This window comes from Hypomesus transpacificus, chromosome 10 (genome assembly GCF_021917145.1).
Source record: "Hypomesus transpacificus isolate Combined female chromosome 10, fHypTra1, whole genome shotgun sequence".
Classification (NCBI taxonomy): Eukaryota; Metazoa; Chordata; class Actinopteri; order Osmeriformes; family Osmeridae; genus Hypomesus; species Hypomesus transpacificus.
In genome coordinates, this window is record NC_061069.1 from 8,062,056 (window position 1) to 8,083,557 (window position 21,502).

Here is a 21,502-nt window from a genome sequence, read left to right on the forward strand (position 1 = left end):
ACTGTAATGGGGGATGGAACCAGTGGGATCTAAACAGCCTGGTTTGACCTGAGGTTGTGTCATTACTCATTATACACACACACACACACCTGGTCAAAGTTGTCGAGGGCAGCGTGCAGGTTGGCATGCATGCCAGTGGGAGGCTCGTTGGTGATCTTGATAGCGTTCTCCAGGATACCCTGCATGAGGAAAGGCTCACTCTTTCAAGGTGCATTCACAAGTATGTGTATTGATGTGTGTGTGTGTGAGTGTGAGTGTGAGTGTGAGTGTGAGTGTGAGTGTGAGTGTGAGTGTGAGTGTGAGTGTGAGTGTGAGTGTGAGTGTGAGTGTACCTGGGGTATGATGTGTTCCTGAGCTGTGGGTACAGGCTCAGCACTCATGAACACCCTGTAGTCAGGGTGACTGTTCTCACAGCAACGCTCCAGCAGCTGCTCCAGGGTACCCAGCCAGCGAGCCACCAGGTGAATGTTCTACAGGAGACAACACACACACACACAGAGTAACACCCGAGCACTGTGTCTGCCCAGCTGAGATGGCTGAGAGAGAGAGCGAGAGCGAGAGCGAGAGAGAGAGAGAGAGAGAGAGAGAGAGAGAGAGAGAGAGAGAGAGAGAGAAAAGCTGACCTGCAGTATGACCCAGTGGCCCTCCTTAGCTGCCTTCTCCATGGCAACCTCAGCCACAGCCTCCTGGCCCTGACCCAGAGACACGTTGTGCAGCTTCCCCAGGTCGATGGTGAAGCCCAACTTCCCGCCTGGTACCATGGAAACCACAGACGGAAGCATACGTCAGCAAAAACAGGATGCCATCTAAATTACGATAGGTCCATCAATGAGCTGTACAGTACGTGTGTGTGTGTGTGTGTGCTACCCAGTGACTCCACGTCTTTGAGTGGATCCACTCCAGGTGAGAGGATGAAGAAGACGGGCGAAGCAGGACCACTCTCTCTGAAGGACTTGGCAAACTCTGTCTTCCTCCCCTCTGTGTAGCTAACCCCCAACTTCTCCTCCACAAAGTTCCTACCGGGACAGTGAGAAGGAGGGAGGGAGAGTAAAAAAAACACCACTACCTCATCAGGTTTGGAGACGTGTGCAGGCGACTGGGGTGGGCCGGGGGTGGGGGTGGGGGGTTGATAGAGTGGAAGAGAGGAGGACTGAGAAAGGGATGAGAGGGAGAGGTGTAACTTGACAGCTGAGGGTTAAGGGAGGGGAAGACAGGAGGGAGGAAGAGGATAATGAAGAGAGGGGGGATGAGAAGGAGAGGTGTAACTTGACAGCGTAGGTCATCCTGTCGGGTCGGAGGGCTCTCATCATGATGAGCTTCTGTAGGGAGCTCTTCCCCTTCCACTCCTGCGGGAGCTTCTCCTTCTCAGGACACTCAGACTCCACCACCTTCTTCCAGCGTTTAGGAGAGCCCTCAATGTCCCGGTCCAGACCCCGGAACTCATCTGTGAAGCTCATTGTCTGAACAGAGAAGGCACTGTCTTTGCATCACAGGCCTCATAGATGTGCCACTCAACATCAACATCAAGTTAGTGAAATGTTTCTCTGACCTAAAGATATGCAAATCACTGTGAGTATGAGTGTGGGTGAGTGTTTGTGTGTGTGTGTACCTTGATGGCGCTCCAGGCAGTGTTAGACAGGAACTCCAGAGGGCTGACGTAGGTGTGGTCAATGTTGAAGCGTAGCAGGAAGTCGAGTTCTCGTACATCTATCTCTTTACTCATCAACAACAGCTGGAGGAGGAAAATACTACACTGTCACGTGTGCACACACATAACACACACACACACGTACGCACACACGCACGCACGCACACACCTGGAAGGCGAGCTGAGCTGTGAAGGTGAGCTTGTCTCTCTCGAAGAGGCCTCTGCTGATGTAGTTGAAGGTGGAGAAGGTGATGCCGTCGATGAGTGTGTTCACTCTGCTCTTCACGTCCTCACTCCCCTCCGCCAGCTCCACCGCCTTGTGGAACACCACGTTGAAGGCCTCCACAAACAACCCAGAGACAGGGAGTGTCATTACACTGGGTCAGAATAGAACTGGTCAGAACAGGAGACCTGACCATGGACGTCTGAGTCGTCACCTTGAGGCTGAACTGGTACATGGGATTGATCTTGTTGAGGTCGTTCATGATGAAGTAGAGCAGGGAGGCTCGGACGGCCACAGGGCGATAGTGCTCCCTGGCCACGTTGATCTTCACCTCGTTCACCTTGGCCTCCAGGACCTTGGGGAGGACACCAGGGGGACAAGAGGAGGAGACAGAAGGGAGGACATCAGGGGGACAAGAGGAGGAGACAGAGGGGAGGACACCAGGGGGACAAGAGGAGGAGACAGAGGGGAGGACATCAGGGGGACAAGAGGAGGAGACAGAGGGGAGGACACCAGGGGGACAAGAGGAGGAGACAGAAGGGAGGACACCAGGGGGACAAGAGGAGGAGACAGAAGGGAGGACATCAGGGGAACAAGAGGAGGAGACAGAGGGGAGGACACGAGTAGATGGAGGAAAGGAGAGGTTCAGAGCAAACAAATGTTCACAACCACTCCTCTCCCTCTCTCCCCCTCCCTCTCTCTCTAACTGACCTTCATCTCGATCTCGGCAGCCGTGTGTTTGGTGGTCTCCAGCTTCTCCACCAGGACGTTGTCTCCCAGGAAGTTGCTCTCTGCAGCAGACAGCCGGGTCAGCAGCTCATCCTCCAGGACCTTTAGCTCAATCTTAAACAGGTTCTGCTGCTTGGTCAGATCACTCTATCACACAGACACACACACACGTTAGAAGCATAGACCAACTACAACTAACTGGAGGCACAGAGACCCAGACAGGAAAGGGAAGGTATTCACCCCACCTTAAGGTGCTCCAGGTCGGGCCTCTCCAGGTTGACCACCTGGGCCAGTAGCTGGTCCTCCAGGCCGTCCCTGGTCACAGTGAAGTTGATGAGGGTGGTCTGGGCCTGGATCTCTGGCTTGTAGTGGGGGTTAGCCAGCTTAGTGTGCAGGATCAGTCTGAAGGCTGGGTGGAAGAAACACTCCTTATCCCCCACCTTGATACAGCTAGGAGACACACAGATGTATGGTTAGGTGAGTGGACATGTGTGAGCGACATTACAGAAAAGAAAACATAGGAAGACAAATCAGGAGAGTCCAGTGTATTAGTGATTGTGTGTGTGTGTGTGAGGGTGTGTGTGTTACCTGCCCTTCTTGATGGTGTGTCTTCCCAGTAGAGGGTCTATGACAGGGTCCATGGTTTCTTCTAGGTTCTCGATGAGAACTGGGTCGCCCATCACCACTGCCTGCTCTATCACATCCACATATCTACCACACACACACACACACAACTGGTTTATCTCCACGCAGTGTACTGAGAACGTGTACAGTCATGTTAGGGATCAGTGAGAGGACAGAATAATGGGTGACAAGCAGGGAGAAGAGGGAGGTCTTGTCCTCTCACCCTTTCTGACTCAGGTTCACCACCTTCAGGCGGTTGCCATAGCGACTCTTGATCCACTTGATGCCCTGCAGCTGTGGGTCTATGAGGAGTGGCCAGCGCTCACCTGGAGGAATGGGCACACACACGCACGCACACACACATGCATGCACAAATGTGTCATAACCTTGCCCAGCCCTCAGGATCTATCCAACAGGATATTAGAATGGAATTATGACCACTCACAGTTGGTGAGAATCGTAGCATTCTGAGTGGACATCTTGTCTCCTGGCAACCCCTCGTTGTTCCATTGGGCGACTGTAGCATCATCCGTCAGCATACACACTGGGTCTAAGCCCGCTGTCATAGGGATGAGGTTCTGAGAGTGGGATGGAGGGATGAAGGGAGGAGAAGTTAGGAAATGGGAAGCTCCTTAGGTTGACTTTCCCTCATCCATCTCTACTAACAAGCTGTTCTGGAATGTGTCCTGTCTCAGGTCAGTGACAGAGCGGTGCAGAGACCTTCTGGCAGCGCAGGAAGGGCATCCACAGGTTGTCCAGAAGCTCTGCTCGGTACTTCTTGGAGAAGGAGCCGGCATAGGAGATGAAGGCTGCTGTCAAGAGAACATCTCCACACAGCGTCTCCTCCTGTTCATGGTACTGAGCTACAGTGTGGGCCCAGCGCACGTTCTCACTCTGGAACACACACACACACACGCATGCACATTAATCACACACATGAGAAATGTAAGCCTTGAGTTACAGTGCAAATGTAGGTTTTAGTAAGCAGAGCTCCTATTGGCCCGTGTCCTCACCTCTAGGCCTTTGACCAGGCGATTGGCTAGCTCTATAGTATTGTTGGTGCGGTTGACTTCATCCTGACAGCGCAGCTTTTCAGAAGTGGCTCTCTCAAATGCAGCTGTCAGAGTGTCCAGGCTGGTATCTAACTCCTTTAGTACACACACACACACAACACACACATACACAGTCAGAGAGAAGAAAAAAAGACAGAATTGGAGCGTGTGGAAGTCCAACTCACGGCTAGTTTTTTCCTGATGACTTCCAGCTTCTCTGCAGCCTCCGCCAGGTCAGCGTTGGCCTGCTGCAGACTCATCTTCTTCACCTCCACCTCACAGAACACCTGAGGAAAACACACAGTCATGACACACACACACACACAGATCACAACCAAACGTGACATGCAAAACAACACTGCAGCTACTGGTAGTATTCAGTCATATCCAGATGAACAGTCCTGCAATGGTGTCCAGCCTGGGCATACAGAGAAGGAGACACGAGCTGTACTTACATACATCTGGAGCAGGCAGCAGGAGAGGAGGGGAGAAATGACACAACCTGTCACAACAGAACACCCTCATAACACCACTGTCGGACACCCACACATGGGAGGACTTGTCATGAATGAAGAGAAAAAGAAGCGCTCCTGTGTGTGTGTACCTCGTGGAAACGGATGATGTTGATGACCCAGGCACAGAGGCCAGCGGAGGCGGAGGATTTGAGCCTGACAAACTCTGGGTTGAACTCCGGGTCGCTGAGGTACTCGTCTCTCACGCACCTCACTGTGGCGTCTGGGATGTGCTCCTTGTCAAAGTTCACCAGAGCCTGCAGGAAGTCATCTACCTGTACAGGGTGGGGGCAGAGAACTCTTCAGATCAGTGAGTCTATCAGGACTCCCCAATCTGCATCTCCCTCGCCCTGGTGCCAACCCGTTCTCCTTACCTTTGACCCTAGACCCTACCTTGTGTACTTCCTTTTTCCCCAAGCCCCAACATTCACCTTGCTCATGACCACCTTGGCAGCCTTCCAAGTGCGGTCTTTAGGGATGCGACCCTGAGGAGCCAGCAGGACCAGTACAGCAGCAGACACATTGGTCACAATGGCAGGAGGGTTAGGAAACGTCCTCAACTCTGTCATGTTCAACTGGACACACACAAAGACACACACACACAAACCGCACAAAAATATATTGTGGAGAAGCCAAAACATTGTGGAGAAAATCAAACTTTGTTATGTCTGGCCGACATCCCAGTTAAAAGCAATGTGCCATCATTGTATCCCTCACCCTGTTGAGAGTATTGAGGGCAGCGTTAGCCGCCTGGAGGGCAGGTTCAGCCTTGGCTAGATCGTCCTCACTCTCCTGCTGCTGTTTAGTCACCTCCGCCTGGATAGCTCCCACCTGACACACACACACACACAGTGAAAAATATGCACTTTCAGCCTGTAGAGATGAATTATATTATCTAATAATAATAATAATAATAAAAACAGATTCATGTAGCAGATGCTTTTATCCAAAGTAAATTACAGGTGTATTTTAACCAACTAAATCAAGTTTATATACCTGACCAATGTGGATTTGGTCAGGCGTATAAACTCTATAAAGATTCATATATATCGGCATTGCTGAAAAAAAAAGAAATATTTATGCATGTACACATCTACTGCATCAATGCTTCTTGAGGCTGTGTCAGGTTTACTTTGTAAAGGTTTTTTTTATAATTCCCCCAGACACCCACCCTCTGCTCCTCTGCATCAGCCACTTCTCTCTCCTGGTTGAGCTTGTCTGACTGTTGTCCGATCTTTGCGATGAGAGCCTCGGTGTCTGTGTTCCTTTGCCACAGCTCCACCTCCTGCACCGCCAGCTTAGCCTTCAGGTCCTCCACCTAACAGAGAGAGAGAGAGAGAGAGAGAGAGAGAGAGAGAGAGGGAGAGGGAGAGAGAGAGAGAGAGAGAGGGAGAGAGGGAGAGAGAGAGAGACAGGGACAGAGCAAGAGAGGTGGAGAGGAGGAGGCTGTGAGAGTTCATGTGTCTGACGGAGGTTGAATTCTCTGACAGTGATAGTCCAGTGTCTGTCTGACCCAAGTTCAAGTCTTTTATTTGTCAGGTACACAGAACAACACAAGGGTTAGACTGGGCACTGAAATTCTTAAGACAAGACAACGTAAGCACCAGGCATAACGTAACATAACATTTAAGTACACGGAACATAATGTACATCTATGCTGAGCTTAAATAAGTGAAACTTCCTAAATATACAGATAGCAATAAATAATCGACTATACTAACCCTAATACTAAAACTTCCTAAATTACAGATACAAATAAATAGTACACTATACTAACCCTAAATGCACATAAAACCTGACCCAAAGCTGAAGTGTGTGTTTTTTCTCAGACCTGTGAGGCAGTGGTCTGCAGTTTTTGCAGGCCGTTCTCCAGTCTCTCCATCTTCTGGGTGAGCTCTCTACGTTTGTTCCCCAGCAGGTTGTCGTACAGCTTCATGAACTCCAGGAAGCTCTTTGGTGTGGTATAGTTGAAGTGCTTCTCATTCTGTTGGTATTTCACACTCACCTGGAGGGTAATGTAGGGGTGGGATAGAGCATGTGATGTTAGAGAGGGGACCAGGAAGTTGTTGGCATTGTGTTGCTGTTAGGTAGTTCCTCACCTCATTGACACTTGTGTGTGCGTAGGAGATGAACTCACTGATGGATGCACGGACGTTGGGCTGATTTTCATGGAAGCATAGGGAATACAGAAACATCAACAGACTGTACTATTAGCCATGTACACTATATTAAAACTGTTATTTCTATTGGCACAGATCAACATTTTACTAAAGAGGATGAGAGAGAGAGAGAGAGAGAGAGAGAGAGAGACAGAGAAAGAGAGAAATAGAGAAATAGAGAAAGAGAGAGAGTGGCCTGACCTCCAGATCAGGGATCTTCTCTATGAAGGTGGTACTGACTGACTGCAAGGCTGACTGAGGCCAGGAGTGAAACCAGTTTATGGCTGTACAGTTCACCAGTGCCGGAAACTTCCGGGCACGTGTCCGCAATGTGAAGCCCACCGGAGAAAAACACAGAACCACCTACATGGTGAGGGGAGGAGAGGATACAATATTAACTTTGTAAGGTTATAAGATATCAAGGCGGGAACACAGTCGTGCAGTGTAATAACATAGTCAGCAGTCTCCAGACCTTGAGCTGTCGTCGAATCCTCTCAATGAAGAAGGCCCAGCAGTTGTCTCTGGTGTCTATCAGTCCCAGGCCCCTCAGCTCCATCCGGATGGACATGACGATCATATCCACCTCCTCCTCAGTGAACAGGTCTGGGATGTCCCCTGGAGACATGCCACAGAACGCACACCATTAGCTAGGAGACAGGAGGCAGTCTCGAACACTAGCTGGGAGACAGGAAGCAGTCTCGAACACTAGCTAGGAGACAGGAGGCAGACTAGAACACTAGCTAGGAGACAGGAGGCAGACTAGAACACTGGCTAGGAGACAGGAAGCAGACTAGAACACTGGCTAGGAGGCAGGAGGCAGTCTGGAACAGCTACAGACAGGTGCATGCTAACCCACACCTGACGCCAGCATGTCATTGATGAGCACCAGGAAGCGTTCGTCAGGGATCTGGGCATCTGTGTGGAGGAAGACAGTACCGATGTTCTTCATTCCCACCTTGATATACAACGCTGCTATGTCACTCTGGAAAGGGAAGGGGGGCGGGGGGGCAGAGGCATTGTGGGAGATGTCAACAACTCCTCTCAGCTACACCAGAACTATGACGTACTGTATGTGACCGCCCATGCTGTGTGGTCCTACCCGGAGGTCATTGATGCCATAACCCTTCCTCAGGGTGATCTGGAAGACTTCCAGAAGGCTGAGGAAGGCTGCCAGTCGACACAAGCTCTGCTTCCCACTGCCCCCCACGCCCACCAGAAGGGCGTTGCCGTGGGGAGCCTCCAGGATCCGACTGATACGACACCTGGACACACACACGCAAACACACACACTAAGTTCTCAGTATCCTAAACGATTGCCATTGTCAGTGTCCAGGTTGGGTGTTTGTGTCTCACACGTGCTGCATGGCCTCCTCAAACAGCACCAGGTTCATGACGGCATGCAGCTCGTTGTAATGTTCCAGAGCATCGGTCAGGGTCTTGTTCAGCTTCTCCCAGTCAGACGCCTGGAGGGAGAGAGAGAGAGAGAGAGAGAGGGAGAGGATGAAGGTGAAAAGGTGTCCTGTATGGAGTTCAGTCCTAAAGCCCAGTGCTTTAGCCCAGGCTCCAGTGAGAGACTGACCTGATGGTATCGAAGCTCTCCCACTCCATGAGCAAAGTGACAGTACACTAGAGGCTGGTGGATGAAGATAGACTCATCTATACCCTAGATACACACACACACGCACACACAAACAAATCAACATCCTATTACAGCAATCGTTTCACAAAAGCAGTCCTTTCCAAAGTCCCTCCTGTGGTCCCTCACCTCAAAGTATCTCTTGCCAGTGTCCAGGAGGATCTTGTTGAAGAGCTCCACATCCTTCTCCTCCATCAGTTTGTCTGAGTAGACACGGGAGCTCTCATGCAGCCACAGGTGGACCAGGTCTATGGGGTACCGCACACACTCTGGCAGGGCAAACAGAATACCCTGGAGAGAGAGGGTGGGGCATGAATGAGAGAGAAAGAGAGGGAGGGTGGGGAGAAGGAGGAAGGAGAGATAGATATGTATAGATTGATACACTCCATACGATGTCTGAATCATCCATCACTGAACAGTGTGTATGTGTGGGCACGTGTGTTATACCTGGAAGATGTTGGAGAGGTCTCGGAGGTTAAAGATATAATGGAAGCGAATGGCTGTGGGGAGAAAGTTCTGACTGATCTTCTGATGGAGACAGATGGCTGCCTGGAAGAAACAAGAGAAGTTCAAGTTCAAGTTCAAGTCTTTTATTTGTCAGGTGCACAGAGCAACACAAGGTTAGACTGGGCACTGAAATTCTTAAGACAAGACAACGCAAGCACTTGGCATAACATAACATATAAGTACACAGAACAAATTTACATCTATGCTGAGCTTAGATAAGTGAACTTCCTAAATATACAGATAGCAATAAATAAACGACTATACTAACCCTAACACTAAAACTTCCTAAATTACAGATAACAATAAATAGTACGCTATACTAACCCTAATACACAAAAAAAAAAAAAAAAAAAAAAAACCTGTTACAACCCTATAAACTAATCTAACCTAAATGGAGTACAGTGCAGTAGTGCAAATTTACAGATCAGTGACTTTGTCAATGACCAAACAGGAGCCTGGTGGCGAGGTACAGTAGTGCAATGTTACTGAAAGAGCAACCAGTAGCTGGTTAGAAGAAGAGCTAGAAGAAGAGAATGAGAAGGTGGATGGACCGACAAAGGAGAGATGAGAGAGGGAGGAGGGACAGGTCCTGATGAGGACGCCACCTGAATGAGGGTTCCCACGGAGCGGGAGACCCCGTAGCTGAAGCCCCCCTGGAGGAAGTGGGCCGACAAAATGCTGCTGAAGATGGTGGCTAACGCCTCAGCGCTAGGGAAATGGACCGCAAAGACAGAGAAATGTCTCTGAGAGAGAAGGACGAAGTAGAGAGGGGGGGGGGGGGAGGGTTGAGAGATTGAATGACCTAGTACTTGAAAATGTGTAGATTACAGTTTGTTTTGAGTATAGTCTGGGATTATGTAAGTGTATGAGTGTGTGTGCGGTAGTGTACCGTACGTGTGTATGCTACCTGCAGTCGCGGGTTGACGGAGAAGCTCCCAGCTGTAGGGTTCATACAGGTGATGTACTGGCAGTTATGGATCTCCTTCAACACCAGCCTCTGCCTGTCATACCTGTCCACATACACACACACACACACCTAACTCACCCCATCATATACACCGCTTTCACTAGAGGTTATGAACAAGGAGAAACACAGTTTGATCCTGTGTGTGCGTATCCCACCAGTGGTTGTAGTCGAGGTGTTGGCGTATGAGAGTGTGAGGCTGGACCGTTCCATAGGCGTCCACCTCAGGCATGTTGAGGTCGTCTATGAAGTAGATGAGTCTCTTGGTGGCGGGAGGGGCATAGTTACGGCCCGCCTTCTTCTCCAGAGGCTTCTCCAGCACACCTGCCACGTTCACACACTTAGCTATTTCAATTCATCCATCTATTTTCCAGAAAATTCTTCAAGCCATCCACAAACCGCCCATCTGTACCAAGTACTTGACTCAGTGTAAGTAATGACACGAAGGTGGTGTATTAAGGTGTAGTAGTGATGGGTGGCTCACGTTGCAGCATGGCCGAGGTGGTGCAATAGTTAAAGGGGACCTTAGCCACCACGTAGTCTTCCTTCAGCTTGGCCACTTTGTCCGACACCAGAATGGTCTTCCCCACGCCGGCGTTCCCCACCAGCATCACCGGCTTGCCTCTCTGGAGCAGCAGGTCTATGAAGTAGGTCAGACAGGTGGTCTCTGCTGTTTGAACCAGCACCGTCTGAAACACACACACAAAAAAACACACACACACAGTAGGTACATATACACTGAACTTGATTATTTCTGATGTGGAATTTACACACACACAAACACACGTATTTGGATCAGCTCTATACCTGTAGTGGTACATCTGGCTCCAGCTCGAATGGGAGCATTCTCTCGCTCCAGGGAGTGAACTTCTTGGTGTCTGAGTCTATGAAGTAGTCAAACACAGTGCCCTGGGAGGGGAACTTGACTGCCCTCATCTCCTTAGACCACCAGCGACTGAACTCTGCTCGGTAGTCTAGCAACTAGGAGACATACAGACAGGTTATAAGACAGACTGGAAGGTAACCAGGTAGAAAGATAGCCAGGGAGGGAGAAAAGTCAGGGTTATGGGATGTCACTTTCATGGCTTGTTTCAAGATACAAATACAAGTATATCTACGGATGTTATACAACATGAACACACACAGACTCACGTGGTCCTGGAAAAGTGCCCCTCCGAACGCCCAGACACAGGCGAAGACAAAGTAGATCTCGTACAGCTCTCTGGGGGAGTCAGTGGGCGTGGTCTTCTCCGTCAGCAGGCAGTCCAGCAGAGAACACAGAGTCTGATTGGACAGCACACAACATGGAGCAGAACATGTGAATATGCTACCACAGAGCAGTATAATCAATCAATCATTCAATACTCAATCAGAACTTCACAAGTGTGTGTGTGTGCCCACCTGCACCATGCTGTTCTCAGGGATGGGAGTGATAGTTTTGAGGTTACAGCGGACCTGCTCCAGACAGTATGGGACGTATTTATCAAACAGAATGGTCAGGTTGGCCCGCTCTGATTGGGCCTGTCGTGTGTCAATCCAGCTTGTTACATACCTGTGGGGAGGAACCAAAAAATAATCATTGTGTGAGTCTAAATCCGTGTGCGTGAGTGTGTATGTCAGTGTGTATCTATGTGCATGTGAGTGTGTATGTATGTGTGTGTGCGTGTGTGAGAAAGAGAGACACTCACGAGCTCCAGCCCAGGTCCTGGGGGTTGACGTAGAGAATGCCGGCACGGGACACGGTGGCAGGAGTAGCAGCCCTCAGGTGGGAGATCTCAAACAGCAGACGCATGGAGGAGGAGAGGCTGATGCGCTCGTTACTGGCCAGGGTCAGCACCTGGGGAGAGGGAGGATAGAGAAGGGTGAGAAGGAGAAAGAGGGAAGGAGGAAGGGAGAATGAGAGAGAGAGGGTGAACAAGTGAGAAACTTTATGAAGCAGATACCATTGGTGCATATACTGTAAGGACAACGAAAGGATGAGAAATAAAGACAGAGGGAAAGCTGGTGCCCCCTACACACCCTCCTCCCCACACACACCCCTCTACACACACACCCCCCCATACACACCCCCCCATACACACCCCCCCCCCCCACCTTGTTGTCGTCCATGACAGTGTTGAGGGACTCTATCCACATGGGGTCAATGTCCCCGTCCAGGACAATCCACTTGGGTCCATCATGGCTGACAGAGGTCAGCTCCCTCATGGTGGAGGAGAACAGGCCTGACACACACACACACACAAACACACACACACAGTTATAACCCGGTAGCACCTCAATAGAGAACATAAATAATAGAGAGTAACAGTAGAGTCCCTCCAGGCTCCTGGTACAACTGCTCTCACCATCCTTCCATTCCCGGGTGGCAGGGTGCAGGAAGCCAAACAGCTCGTCTGTGGTCACAGCCTTGGGGTTCATGTCTGTCCACACTGGCTTCATCTTCAGATTAGCATGGGTCCTGTGGAGAGTCTTCAAGATCTGAGGCACAAGCACCAGCCCACATTAACAACAACATCCAGTGGTGTGTGTGTGTGTGTGTGTGTGAGAATATGTGTGTACCTGGCTCTTCCCTGTTCCAGGTCCTCCAACGACAAACACAGAGTGTCTTACAGCCAGGAGCTCCTCCAGCTGAGTCACCTAGCAACACAAGCATGGAGGGCTTCATATTAGAAACACACACACATACGCACACATGCACCCACACACACACACACACCCCACCTTGAGGATGAAGTTCTCCTCCGGCTGCAGGTGCAGCTCGCTGACAGACAGCCGCACGGCCGTCTCCAGCTGAGGGTCTCTCTTGCGGGCCACGTCCAGGAGGGGGAACAGGTCACTGATGAGGCCCAGGAAGATGGGCACATCACTGGTCACTATCTTGGGAAGGTTGAAGTCCCTCAGCGCTCGCATCAGCACCTGGTGAAAAGGGGGAGGAATGGGAGGGTCAGAGTGAGGGAGTCCGACAGGGGTCTTAAAACCACTCTTCGGGGCCTACAGTACACAGTAGGAGACTACTGTAAGAAGACAAGAGTATTACTGTAAGATAAGGAGTGAGTATGTGTACCTGTTCCTCTGGCCTGCTCCTGTCTTCTCTCTTTAGGGACCCCGCCACCACCAGCACTGACTTGATTGCCCTCAGCCCCCAGTCGTAGTGGTCCTAGAGGGGGAGAGACAGAATCGTAATGGGGGGAGAGATCACGGTTCAGATCAGATCAGGGTAAGACCTCCAGACAGGGTTCTGTGGAACACTACCTGCTTGGACAGCAGCTCCTTGCAGAGCGTGTACAGGCTGATGAACTTGCGAGCGAGCAGACGAGCGTCGATGAAGCCCTCCGCCACCAGCATGATCTCACAGATCAACTCGTAGTCAGGGATCACCATCGCACAGGGCCTGAGGTCACACACACACACGTCCAGTATGGATTTCATATTACACAATGGACTGAATTTACAGTGGTATATTGCTGGAACTCTCAGTGTGTGTGTGTGACCTGAAGAGGGCCTTGAGGTTCTCAGGTAGCTCCGCCCTCCCTGCGTAGCCCGGGTTCAGAGTGATGAAGATGCCTACAGATGGCCTCAGCTCAATCTCCTCTCCCAGGAAGTGAAACCTGCACACACACCGTTGGATGGTTATATAGCTGGAAGGATGGATGGGTGGGTGGATAGATGGATGGATGGCAAAATAACTGCTGTATATGGCCTTATAAATGTAGATGAAACAGAATTGCCATGCGTCATGGAAAGTGTGCGACCTCTGTTTCTTGTTGCGGATGGCGTCCTGGATGGTTTTGACCTGAACAGCGACCACTGACAGCACCTCCACAGAGATCCTGTTGAACTCATCAAAGCAACCCCACACTCCAGTCAGAGCAAGACCCTTATAGATGTTCCCTATGGACTATAGAGAGAGAGAGAGAGAGAGAGAGAGAGAGAGAGAGAGAGAGACATAGAAAGAGAGAGAGCACGCAAGAGAGAGAGAGAGACGACTGGGTAAAAATTCCCATATCCATTGCCTCATCCTCTTGTTAAGAACTGCTATAGTAAACACCTTGTAGTCCATCTGCTCTGAGCAGTTGAATACATAGACCATGATGCCTATCGAGCGGCCTAGGTCCTTGGTGGTCTCAGTCTTCCCTGTTCCCGCCGGGCCAGAGGGGGCGCCACTCATAGTCAGGTGGAGCGACTGAGTCAGTGTGATGTAACACCTGTGGAGAGGAGAGGCAGAGCTTGAGATTGTCTATGTGGAGGTGTGTGTGCCTGTGTGTGTGTGCCTGTATAGTTGTGTGCAATGGCCTGTGTGTGTGTGTGTGCCTGTGTGTGTGTGTGCCTGTGTGTGTGTACCGGTCAGTCAGTGGTGTGATGACCAGTCTGTTGGTGTTCCCCAGGTACTCATAGCTGAACTGGAACTGGGCGTCACAGATGTTGATGTAGCAGTGTCTGGTCTGTTCATCCCAGCGATGACGCAGCTGGGACAGCCACGCAAACTCCTGGCCTGTGGTTACCTAGGGAACACACACACACACATTAGAGAGGCTATTGTTGGAGATAAAGATAGCTACTGGCTAGGTCGGTGTGATGACCCCTAGATGACCTTCTGTGTGATGAGTTTGGCCACCACGTCCCGAGCGTGCACGTCGATGGTGCACAAGGTCATGATCTTCTGTCTGTCTCCAGGGGTCAGCTCCCCCAGCAGCATGTGGATCAGGGAGTTCAGCTGGGTGATCTGCACGACCACAACACAACCACGGCATGACCACAACACAACCATCAATCAACATTTACATGTACTCCATCCTCAACCACCAGCACAAATGAACAGTGTATGTGTGTTTGTGTGTGTGTGTACCTGTTTCTTGTTGTAGTCTTTCAGGGCTGTCTCGAAGCCCTCCTCCACCCTCTCAAAGGCTATGCCCACGTCTGTGGCCCACCACACCTGACTGCCTGTCAGACCCACCTGGCCACACACCACACATATGCTGTCACACACACTCACCCACAGACATAACACACCACACAACCCCCCCCCCCCCCACATACACACACACACACACACACACCTGGGCAGGGTAGTCAAACAGCCACTGGTCTCGGGGTTTGTCTTCATATGCAGCCACTGCCTCCTGTATCTCTCTCCGGACAGTGCAGCGCATGGTGCTCTCTAGCTCACTCAGCCAGCACTCCGCCTGAGCACACACACACACACACACACACACATACACACCCCTGAGAACACAGTCTGCAGTGTGTGTATACTGTAGTCCAGACAGCCAACACAGTGTGTCAACCTACCTGTCCCTGGCAGAGACAGGGGTCAGAGAAGGGTACATACTCCCCCTCCCGGCTGTACATCCCCACGGCAACCGCCTCCCCCTCCTCCCCCTCTCTCCCCCCAGACTCCCGCCCTGGCTCTGTGTCCTGGAAGCAGAGGTCTGCTATGTTGTCAAACAGCTTCAGCAGGTGTCTGGTGACCTGAGGACACACACAAATGATAGATTGTGATCATCATGGAGACTGGTATCATGAGTCCTATTTCTGCTTCTCGCCGTCCGTCCTGTGGGTACCTGTTTGGGCTGCGTTCCCTTGGAGACGATCTCCAGCAGGTCTGTAGCAGAGACGAAGTAGAAGCGAGGGAACGTCAGCCTCTTGGTCTCCAGATACTCAGCTAGGGCCTTCTCACACACAGACAGCCTGGGAACACACACACACACTGTTACTCTCTATGTCTCTCTCTCTCTCTCTTTCTCTATGTCTCTCTTTCTCTATGTCTCTCTTTCCCTATGTCTCTCTTTCTCTCTTTCTCTATGTCTCTCTCTTTCTCTCTTTCTCTCTCTCTCTCTCTCTCTCTCTCTCTCTCTCTCTCTCTCTCTCTCTCTCTCTCTCTCTCTTTCCCTATGTCTCTTTCTCTTTTTCTATGTCTCTCTCTCTCTCTCTTTCTCTCTGTCTATGCCTCTGTCTATGTCTCTCTCTCTCTCCCATCCTCCAGGCAGTGTGAGGGTAGGGACCTCTGCTGCAGAGCCTCCAGCTGCTCCAGGTAGCCAGGCTGGTTGGTGACCTCCACCACGTTGCTTGACTTGACCACCTCAGTCATCAGGTTCTGAGGGAACACACACACATGGATGACACACGGATATGATGTGTGGATCAAAAACACAAACTGTTTGTGTGCGTGTATACAGTATGTATGAGGCGTGGGTTTGTGTGAGAGTCAGTGTGTGTGAGCGTGGTTACTTCACATTGCGTTAATGTGCGTATTACACTGTACATTGTGCGTGTGTGTGTGTGTGCGTGAACTGTACTGTGTGTGAGATACCTGGAAGTCTGTGTGTATGCCCTGGAAGCGCTGCGCGTCGTTGGCCAGCTGGGAGCGGATGTCGTGGCTGTTGGTGAAGATGCTGTTGAGGTGGGCCCAGGTTCTCTGCACCGACATCCAAGAGGAGATGACCAGGTCTGCCACCATCAGCCTGCGCTGCCAGCCGCTCACCTCTGCCTGGAAGTACTCCACGTACTTACTCATCAGGATGTTCTGCAGCTGGACCTAAGGATCCAGCAGGAACCACCAGAGAAGATGACACTCATGGAGGTATGACGTTGTGCTAGTGAACCTACAACCACATAGGTAGGACTCTAGACTAGAGGGTGAACATGCCACACAGGATTGATTTTCAACGCTTGTGTGATTGTGTGGATGGGAGTACATGTGTGTGGGTTCCTTCTCCTCTGTGTCTGTGATTAGTGAGCCCCCCACCTGGTTGTCCTCCAGGGTTTCTATGAGGTTCTCATCAGACTTGAGGAGAGGGGTTCCTGTGCTGGCGTGGGTCTCATAGGACAGAACCATCACACTCCACGTCTGGGTAATCTCTGCCAGCACCTGAGATGTAGATAGTAAGGGGGGTGGGCTGTTGAGTACACCGCATGCATGGGATTGGTGGAAACAAACACACACACACACGGAAGCACACACACCTTCTCGATGGCCATCTCTTTGACGGATTTGTCCACTATGTTTTTGACCTCGTCCTCGACACGGTGCAGCTGCAGCTCCAGCAGGTCCCCAAGGGTGGTGCCCTCCCACATCACAAAGCGCACCTGGGGTCAGAGGTTACATCCTGGTCAGGTAGAGGTCAGTAGTGACATGGTCAGGCAGAGGTCAGAGGTGAGTGTGTGTCCTACCCCTGTGGTATTCATCAGCTGCTGCCAGTGCCTCTCTCGGACCGCAGAGTTCTGAAGCTCGTTGACTGCCCGCAGAGAGGTCAGCAGGTTCTTGACCGTTGACTCCAGACCCATGTACACGCCCCACACACGCACCTCCTTATCCAGGGTCTTCATCTCCTGCACACACACACACACAACAGAAGATGTTATCTGAACTGTGAGATAATCCTGTGAGAGCAAAGAGGAGTCGTGAACACCACCACTGTGTTACCTTGGCGAAGCGTCTCAGCTCCATGTCCATCAGCTCCACATTGATCTCCTTCCATGGAGTCTTGGTCCAGTCTTCTATACTAGTCTGAAATGGAGGGAGACAAAGGAAAGACAAAAAGAATAGGTAAGAGAGAGAGACAAACAGGGACTTCATCATCAATGTCAAAGGTCTTAATTTAACAAAGATATTTCTGGCTAAGACGTGAATAAGTGGGCAAGTGTGTGTATGTTTGTTTACCTTGACGAAGATGACCATGTCCCAGACAGCTTTGACCAGTATGATGTCGGAGCGACACTGGCGCAGCTGTTTGTAGTCAGGGAAGTTGACCTCAAACAGGTCAGCTGTGTCCTGCAGCTTCTGCATCTCTGTTTCCAACAACGCCACCGTGCGGTTTGACTACACAGAGAGAGCGTGTGTGTGTTTGTGTGTGTGGGGGGGTGTAGGTGTGTGTAATATCCAGAAAATGGAAACAGAGAAAGGGTGATAAAGACTGTTTCTAAAACGTCAGATTCCACAAGGGTCTTCACATCCAACCATGACTGATGTGAGCTGACTGAAGCCTTGCTACCCACCTTGTCCATGAGCTTGTAAGGCTCGTCCACGTTGATTCTGAAGATGACCTCATTACGAAACTGCTCTCTGAACTCATGCTGCTTGACCTGGGAGATGCAGTGTGTTTACCATGAGTGTGCCCCACTGGCCAGTACTGAATCACCAGGCATATTAGAGTTATTAGGATCGGGTTTATAAGCTCTGATGAGGGACAACAGGCTGGCCAGGTCGGTCAGGTGACTTCCACATCAATGATGCAAGACACACACACGCACACAAAGTGACCTCTGTAATGGATGCTGTCACATGACCCCATTCACACACAGCCTCACCTCTCCACAAAGAAGAGCCCGTATGCTGCCACGCACAAACTCACCTCAAAGCGAACACACTTCCTGCGTATGACAGACACCTCGTTGGACTGCAGTGGGGCCACCTCGTGCTTCACTGTGAAAGCTATCTTCTTCACCGTCTTCCACTTCTCAGGCAGTTCCTGCACACACATCCGTTACAAGATCAGTGAGGGTGTGTGTGTGTGTTTGAGCGAGCAAGTGAAAGTATCCGTGTGTGTGTGTGTGTACCTCCAGCTGTGTGTAGACGCTCTCAGGAAGCTGCTGGCCATAGGTCTTAAGGAGCTCAGCGGTGGACTTGAGAGGTTTGAAGTGCTGATCGTTGCTGATCTGTCTGTCCCGTATGGCCATCAGGTGACCCATGATGTCCACCAGGCCAGCGTAGTCTCCATCTGTCACTTTGTTAGACAAGCCCCGGGCTGTGTCCTGGACGAACGAGGCCAGGTCCCTCACACTGAGACAGAGAGAGAGAGAGACAGAGAGAGAGAGACAGGGAGAGAAAGAGACAGAGAGAGAGACACAGAGAGATATATATATAGAGAGAGTGTTCAAGTTCTTCTCACACACGGGGCGGATGATCAATCAAACCCAAACAGTTCTCCATATTACACCTTGCCCCCCCACGGCCGTGTGTCCCCAGCTCACCTCTGGTTGACGTGGTTGAGCAAGTGCTCCTTGAACATCCAGCTCCACTTCTTGATGACATTCATGAGGGTGTGTTTGAAAGGACTGACGTCCATCTGCAGCCAGCCACAGAACAGCCTCTGGTCCTCCATCTTGCTCACCCTCACGTACAGAGACTCAAACAGGTTGATCTGGAACAAAGTACACACATGCGTCAACTGAACATGCTTCAACTTACAAGATAACTGGTTGGTTACCAGGTTGAAAAAGAGAATCAGCCAATCAGGCAAGGGGTTCTCTAAAGTGATTGGTTTAGGGATCTGGAAAAGCCTGCACTCAGCCAATAAAACAGGCTGGGGAGGAGCTAGAGTGGGCAGCCCGCCTCTCCTGTCACCTGTTCTTTGAAGTTGTCCAGGGTGGGCGGGTTCTTCTTCAGCTCATAGTCTGCATACAGCTCCGCCTCCTCTGTACTCAGAACATGACCATAAAGCAGGAACTGCCTCATAAACTCTGACCTACACACACACATACACAGTTGTATGAAAAAACAGCAACACACTGCATACACGCTCACAAATACAGACACAAATACACATACACAGACATACCTGTCATCCCTCCAAAGGTAGCGGTAGCTTGCGAACGACCCCTGGTATTCCCTGACCTGAAGATGAAGACCAGATCAGATTTACTGACATTCAACTGGCCAGGAAGCTTATTGAGCGTGCTCAGAGCTGAGAGACAGAAGCGTTACCTTAGCGATGGCGGTGCGGGCGCGAGCCCTGATGACCTGACACAGCTCCGACAGGTCTGCCATCCCGTCCACGTCAGCCTGTGGACAAACAGAGCGGAGGGTGTCATGTGACAGTTATGTGTGTTTGTGTAGTATGCACGTATGTGTGCTTCCGTGATTTTCTCTACATTACCTGATAGTTGTCCAGTTGTTTGTGCTTTGCCACCCGGGGTATGAAAGCCGTCATGTTGGTTATATTACCCACCATCTTGTCAATGATGTCATAGAAGTTGCCATGGTGACTGGGGTCCAACGAGGGTTCGAAGGTCATCTCGTTGGCTTTCAGGACCAGCTGCACCTCGAAGAGTGGCGAGATGCGGAGCGAAGGGTCAGTGTTCTCCATCAGGTACAGTAGAGAACAGCGGACGGCGCTGGAGAACCCTCCTAGAACCATCCTATCTATGTAGTCTGTGTAGGCCTGCCACTCTGCACTGTCTGGGTCGGACACCCCCAGCAGTGACTGGTTCTCCTGGGGGATGGGGAGAGATAGATAGATCAAACCGATTGGTCGAGAGAGATATAAAGGGAGATAGAGAGAGTTTATGTAAGCATCTACTATGTGTGTGTGTTTGTGTGTATGTGAGTGAGAGTACCTGTAGAAGAGTGTGTATCTGTTGCCCAGTCTTGGTAATGAGTGTGTATTGCTTGTGTACACTGTCCTCCATGTCACTGAGGATGAGGAGGGTGGACCCTTTGCTCTTCCTGGTGATGAAGGCCTGATGGCTGAACTTCCCCATCAGCCCCTGGATGGCCTCCACGTTGGCCTTGCTGCTGTGGACACGGGTGGACACACCCTGGGACGAGACGGGACGCGCATGGAAGGATAAACAAAGGGATCATTACGGGTGCTCATCCGTGACGTGTGTATGTGTGAGTGAATGTGTGTGCGTACCTTGACCAGGTCTCGTGTGGTCTGTATGTAGTCCCACAGGTCATTGTGAGCCCAGGTTAGTTCCCGGAGGGCGGGGTTTAGCTGCCGTCTGGTCCTGTCCATCTCCTCCTTGACCAATCCCAGCTCCACAGCCAGTATGGTGCTGTGGAGCCTATTATACCACTGGGTCACGAGAGACAACGTCTGGGTGTACTACAACAAATCCACACCAAAAGTCAGATTTATACTTTCAAAACAGCATTTTAGTTTGAATTGAACTTCATATATCTGGGCAATGTTGTAGTGAGTTCTGCTCTGCTGAGGGCAAAGCCTGACCCACCATGTGGAGCTGCTCTCGTTTGGAGTAGAGCTGCAGAGCAGCATTAGGTATGGAGTGGTTCTTCAGCATTCCCAGATATTTCACCTCCCTCAACACTGAGGTCAACTGGGAGGGAAAGGGATCGGAGAGAGAGAGCAAGAAAGAAAGTGAAAGAGGGAGGGAGAGAGAGACAAAAAGAGAAAGAGGGAGGGGCTTATATGTTGGAAAAAGTTACATAGCTCCTTCCTGGTCTCCATGAGCAACATGACAGTATATAAGCTTGGGCGTTAAGGGGAGAGTCTCACAGCAGGGCTGAAGTTGACCTGGAACAGGCCCGTCTCTGAGTCCAGGGTCAGTAGTGGTTCCTGGAGGTGAGTGTTACAGAGTTCCTCCAGGCCCTCGGTCCACAGAGAAAACAGTTCCTCATCGTGCTGGTCCAATACCTCCAGAACATGTTCACACCTCTGGAGAACATCCTCTGCCTCCGCTGAATTCAGAGGCCTGGATGAGAGAGAA

The 21,502-nt window shown here is 50.8% G+C and overlaps 1 protein-coding gene across 1 annotated transcript in view; it reads right to left on the minus strand.

The window, feature by feature from the left end:
* Positions 1–21,502, minus strand: part of dnah9l (dynein, axonemal, heavy polypeptide 9 like) — a 30,188-nt gene that overhangs the window by 2,654 nt on the left and 6,032 nt on the right. Inside the window, exons 12-83 of the mRNA XM_047027104.1 lie at positions 21,292–21,487; positions 21,008–21,112; positions 20,689–20,880; positions 20,390–20,590; positions 19,930–20,265; positions 19,758–19,835; positions 19,612–19,667; positions 19,398–19,518; positions 19,025–19,194; positions 18,611–18,833; positions 18,406–18,522; positions 18,050–18,136; positions 17,715–17,873; positions 17,478–17,561; positions 17,225–17,383; positions 17,018–17,140; positions 16,800–16,922; positions 16,365–16,589; positions 16,057–16,148; positions 15,616–15,742; positions 15,344–15,523; positions 15,112–15,237; positions 14,901–15,008; positions 14,646–14,777; positions 14,396–14,556; positions 14,103–14,259; positions 13,807–13,952; positions 13,546–13,662; positions 13,307–13,445; positions 13,119–13,211; positions 12,776–12,970; positions 12,614–12,691; positions 12,400–12,532; positions 12,149–12,276; positions 11,743–11,891; positions 11,456–11,606; positions 11,207–11,338; positions 10,862–11,035; positions 10,539–10,743; positions 10,213–10,378; positions 9,998–10,100; positions 9,696–9,833; positions 9,031–9,132; positions 8,713–8,874; positions 8,527–8,610; positions 8,301–8,410; positions 8,047–8,209; positions 7,806–7,929; positions 7,420–7,562; positions 7,149–7,310; positions 6,888–6,947; positions 6,620–6,793; positions 5,960–6,106; positions 5,506–5,619; positions 5,220–5,363; positions 4,881–5,063; positions 4,462–4,563; positions 4,238–4,372; positions 3,945–4,118; positions 3,670–3,802; positions 3,448–3,550; positions 3,189–3,311; positions 2,846–3,050; positions 2,583–2,747; positions 2,086–2,226; positions 1,818–1,988; positions 1,610–1,732; positions 1,267–1,460; positions 868–1,016; positions 624–751; positions 333–470; positions 90–179 (exon numbers count right to left, since the gene is read on the minus strand). Of these exons, the coding sequence (XP_046883060.1) occupies positions 90–179; positions 333–470; positions 624–751; positions 868–1,016; positions 1,267–1,460; positions 1,610–1,732; positions 1,818–1,988; positions 2,086–2,226; positions 2,583–2,747; positions 2,846–3,050; positions 3,189–3,311; positions 3,448–3,550; positions 3,670–3,802; positions 3,945–4,118; positions 4,238–4,372; positions 4,462–4,563; positions 4,881–5,063; positions 5,220–5,363; positions 5,506–5,619; positions 5,960–6,106; positions 6,620–6,793; positions 6,888–6,947; positions 7,149–7,310; positions 7,420–7,562; positions 7,806–7,929; positions 8,047–8,209; positions 8,301–8,410; positions 8,527–8,610; positions 8,713–8,874; positions 9,031–9,132; positions 9,696–9,833; positions 9,998–10,100; positions 10,213–10,378; positions 10,539–10,743; positions 10,862–11,035; positions 11,207–11,338; positions 11,456–11,606; positions 11,743–11,891; positions 12,149–12,276; positions 12,400–12,532; positions 12,614–12,691; positions 12,776–12,970; positions 13,119–13,211; positions 13,307–13,445; positions 13,546–13,662; positions 13,807–13,952; positions 14,103–14,259; positions 14,396–14,556; positions 14,646–14,777; positions 14,901–15,008; positions 15,112–15,237; positions 15,344–15,523; positions 15,616–15,742; positions 16,057–16,148; positions 16,365–16,589; positions 16,800–16,922; positions 17,018–17,140; positions 17,225–17,383; positions 17,478–17,561; positions 17,715–17,873; positions 18,050–18,136; positions 18,406–18,522; positions 18,611–18,833; positions 19,025–19,194; positions 19,398–19,518; positions 19,612–19,667; positions 19,758–19,835; positions 19,930–20,265; positions 20,390–20,590; positions 20,689–20,880; positions 21,008–21,112; positions 21,292–21,487 (10,231 nt within the window). The remainder of the gene's footprint in view (positions 1–89; positions 180–332; positions 471–623; positions 752–867; positions 1,017–1,266; positions 1,461–1,609; positions 1,733–1,817; positions 1,989–2,085; positions 2,227–2,582; positions 2,748–2,845; positions 3,051–3,188; positions 3,312–3,447; positions 3,551–3,669; positions 3,803–3,944; positions 4,119–4,237; positions 4,373–4,461; positions 4,564–4,880; positions 5,064–5,219; positions 5,364–5,505; positions 5,620–5,959; positions 6,107–6,619; positions 6,794–6,887; positions 6,948–7,148; positions 7,311–7,419; positions 7,563–7,805; positions 7,930–8,046; positions 8,210–8,300; positions 8,411–8,526; positions 8,611–8,712; positions 8,875–9,030; positions 9,133–9,695; positions 9,834–9,997; positions 10,101–10,212; positions 10,379–10,538; positions 10,744–10,861; positions 11,036–11,206; positions 11,339–11,455; positions 11,607–11,742; positions 11,892–12,148; positions 12,277–12,399; positions 12,533–12,613; positions 12,692–12,775; positions 12,971–13,118; positions 13,212–13,306; positions 13,446–13,545; positions 13,663–13,806; positions 13,953–14,102; positions 14,260–14,395; positions 14,557–14,645; positions 14,778–14,900; positions 15,009–15,111; positions 15,238–15,343; positions 15,524–15,615; positions 15,743–16,056; positions 16,149–16,364; positions 16,590–16,799; positions 16,923–17,017; positions 17,141–17,224; positions 17,384–17,477; positions 17,562–17,714; positions 17,874–18,049; positions 18,137–18,405; positions 18,523–18,610; positions 18,834–19,024; positions 19,195–19,397; positions 19,519–19,611; positions 19,668–19,757; positions 19,836–19,929; positions 20,266–20,389; positions 20,591–20,688; positions 20,881–21,007; positions 21,113–21,291; positions 21,488–21,502) is intronic.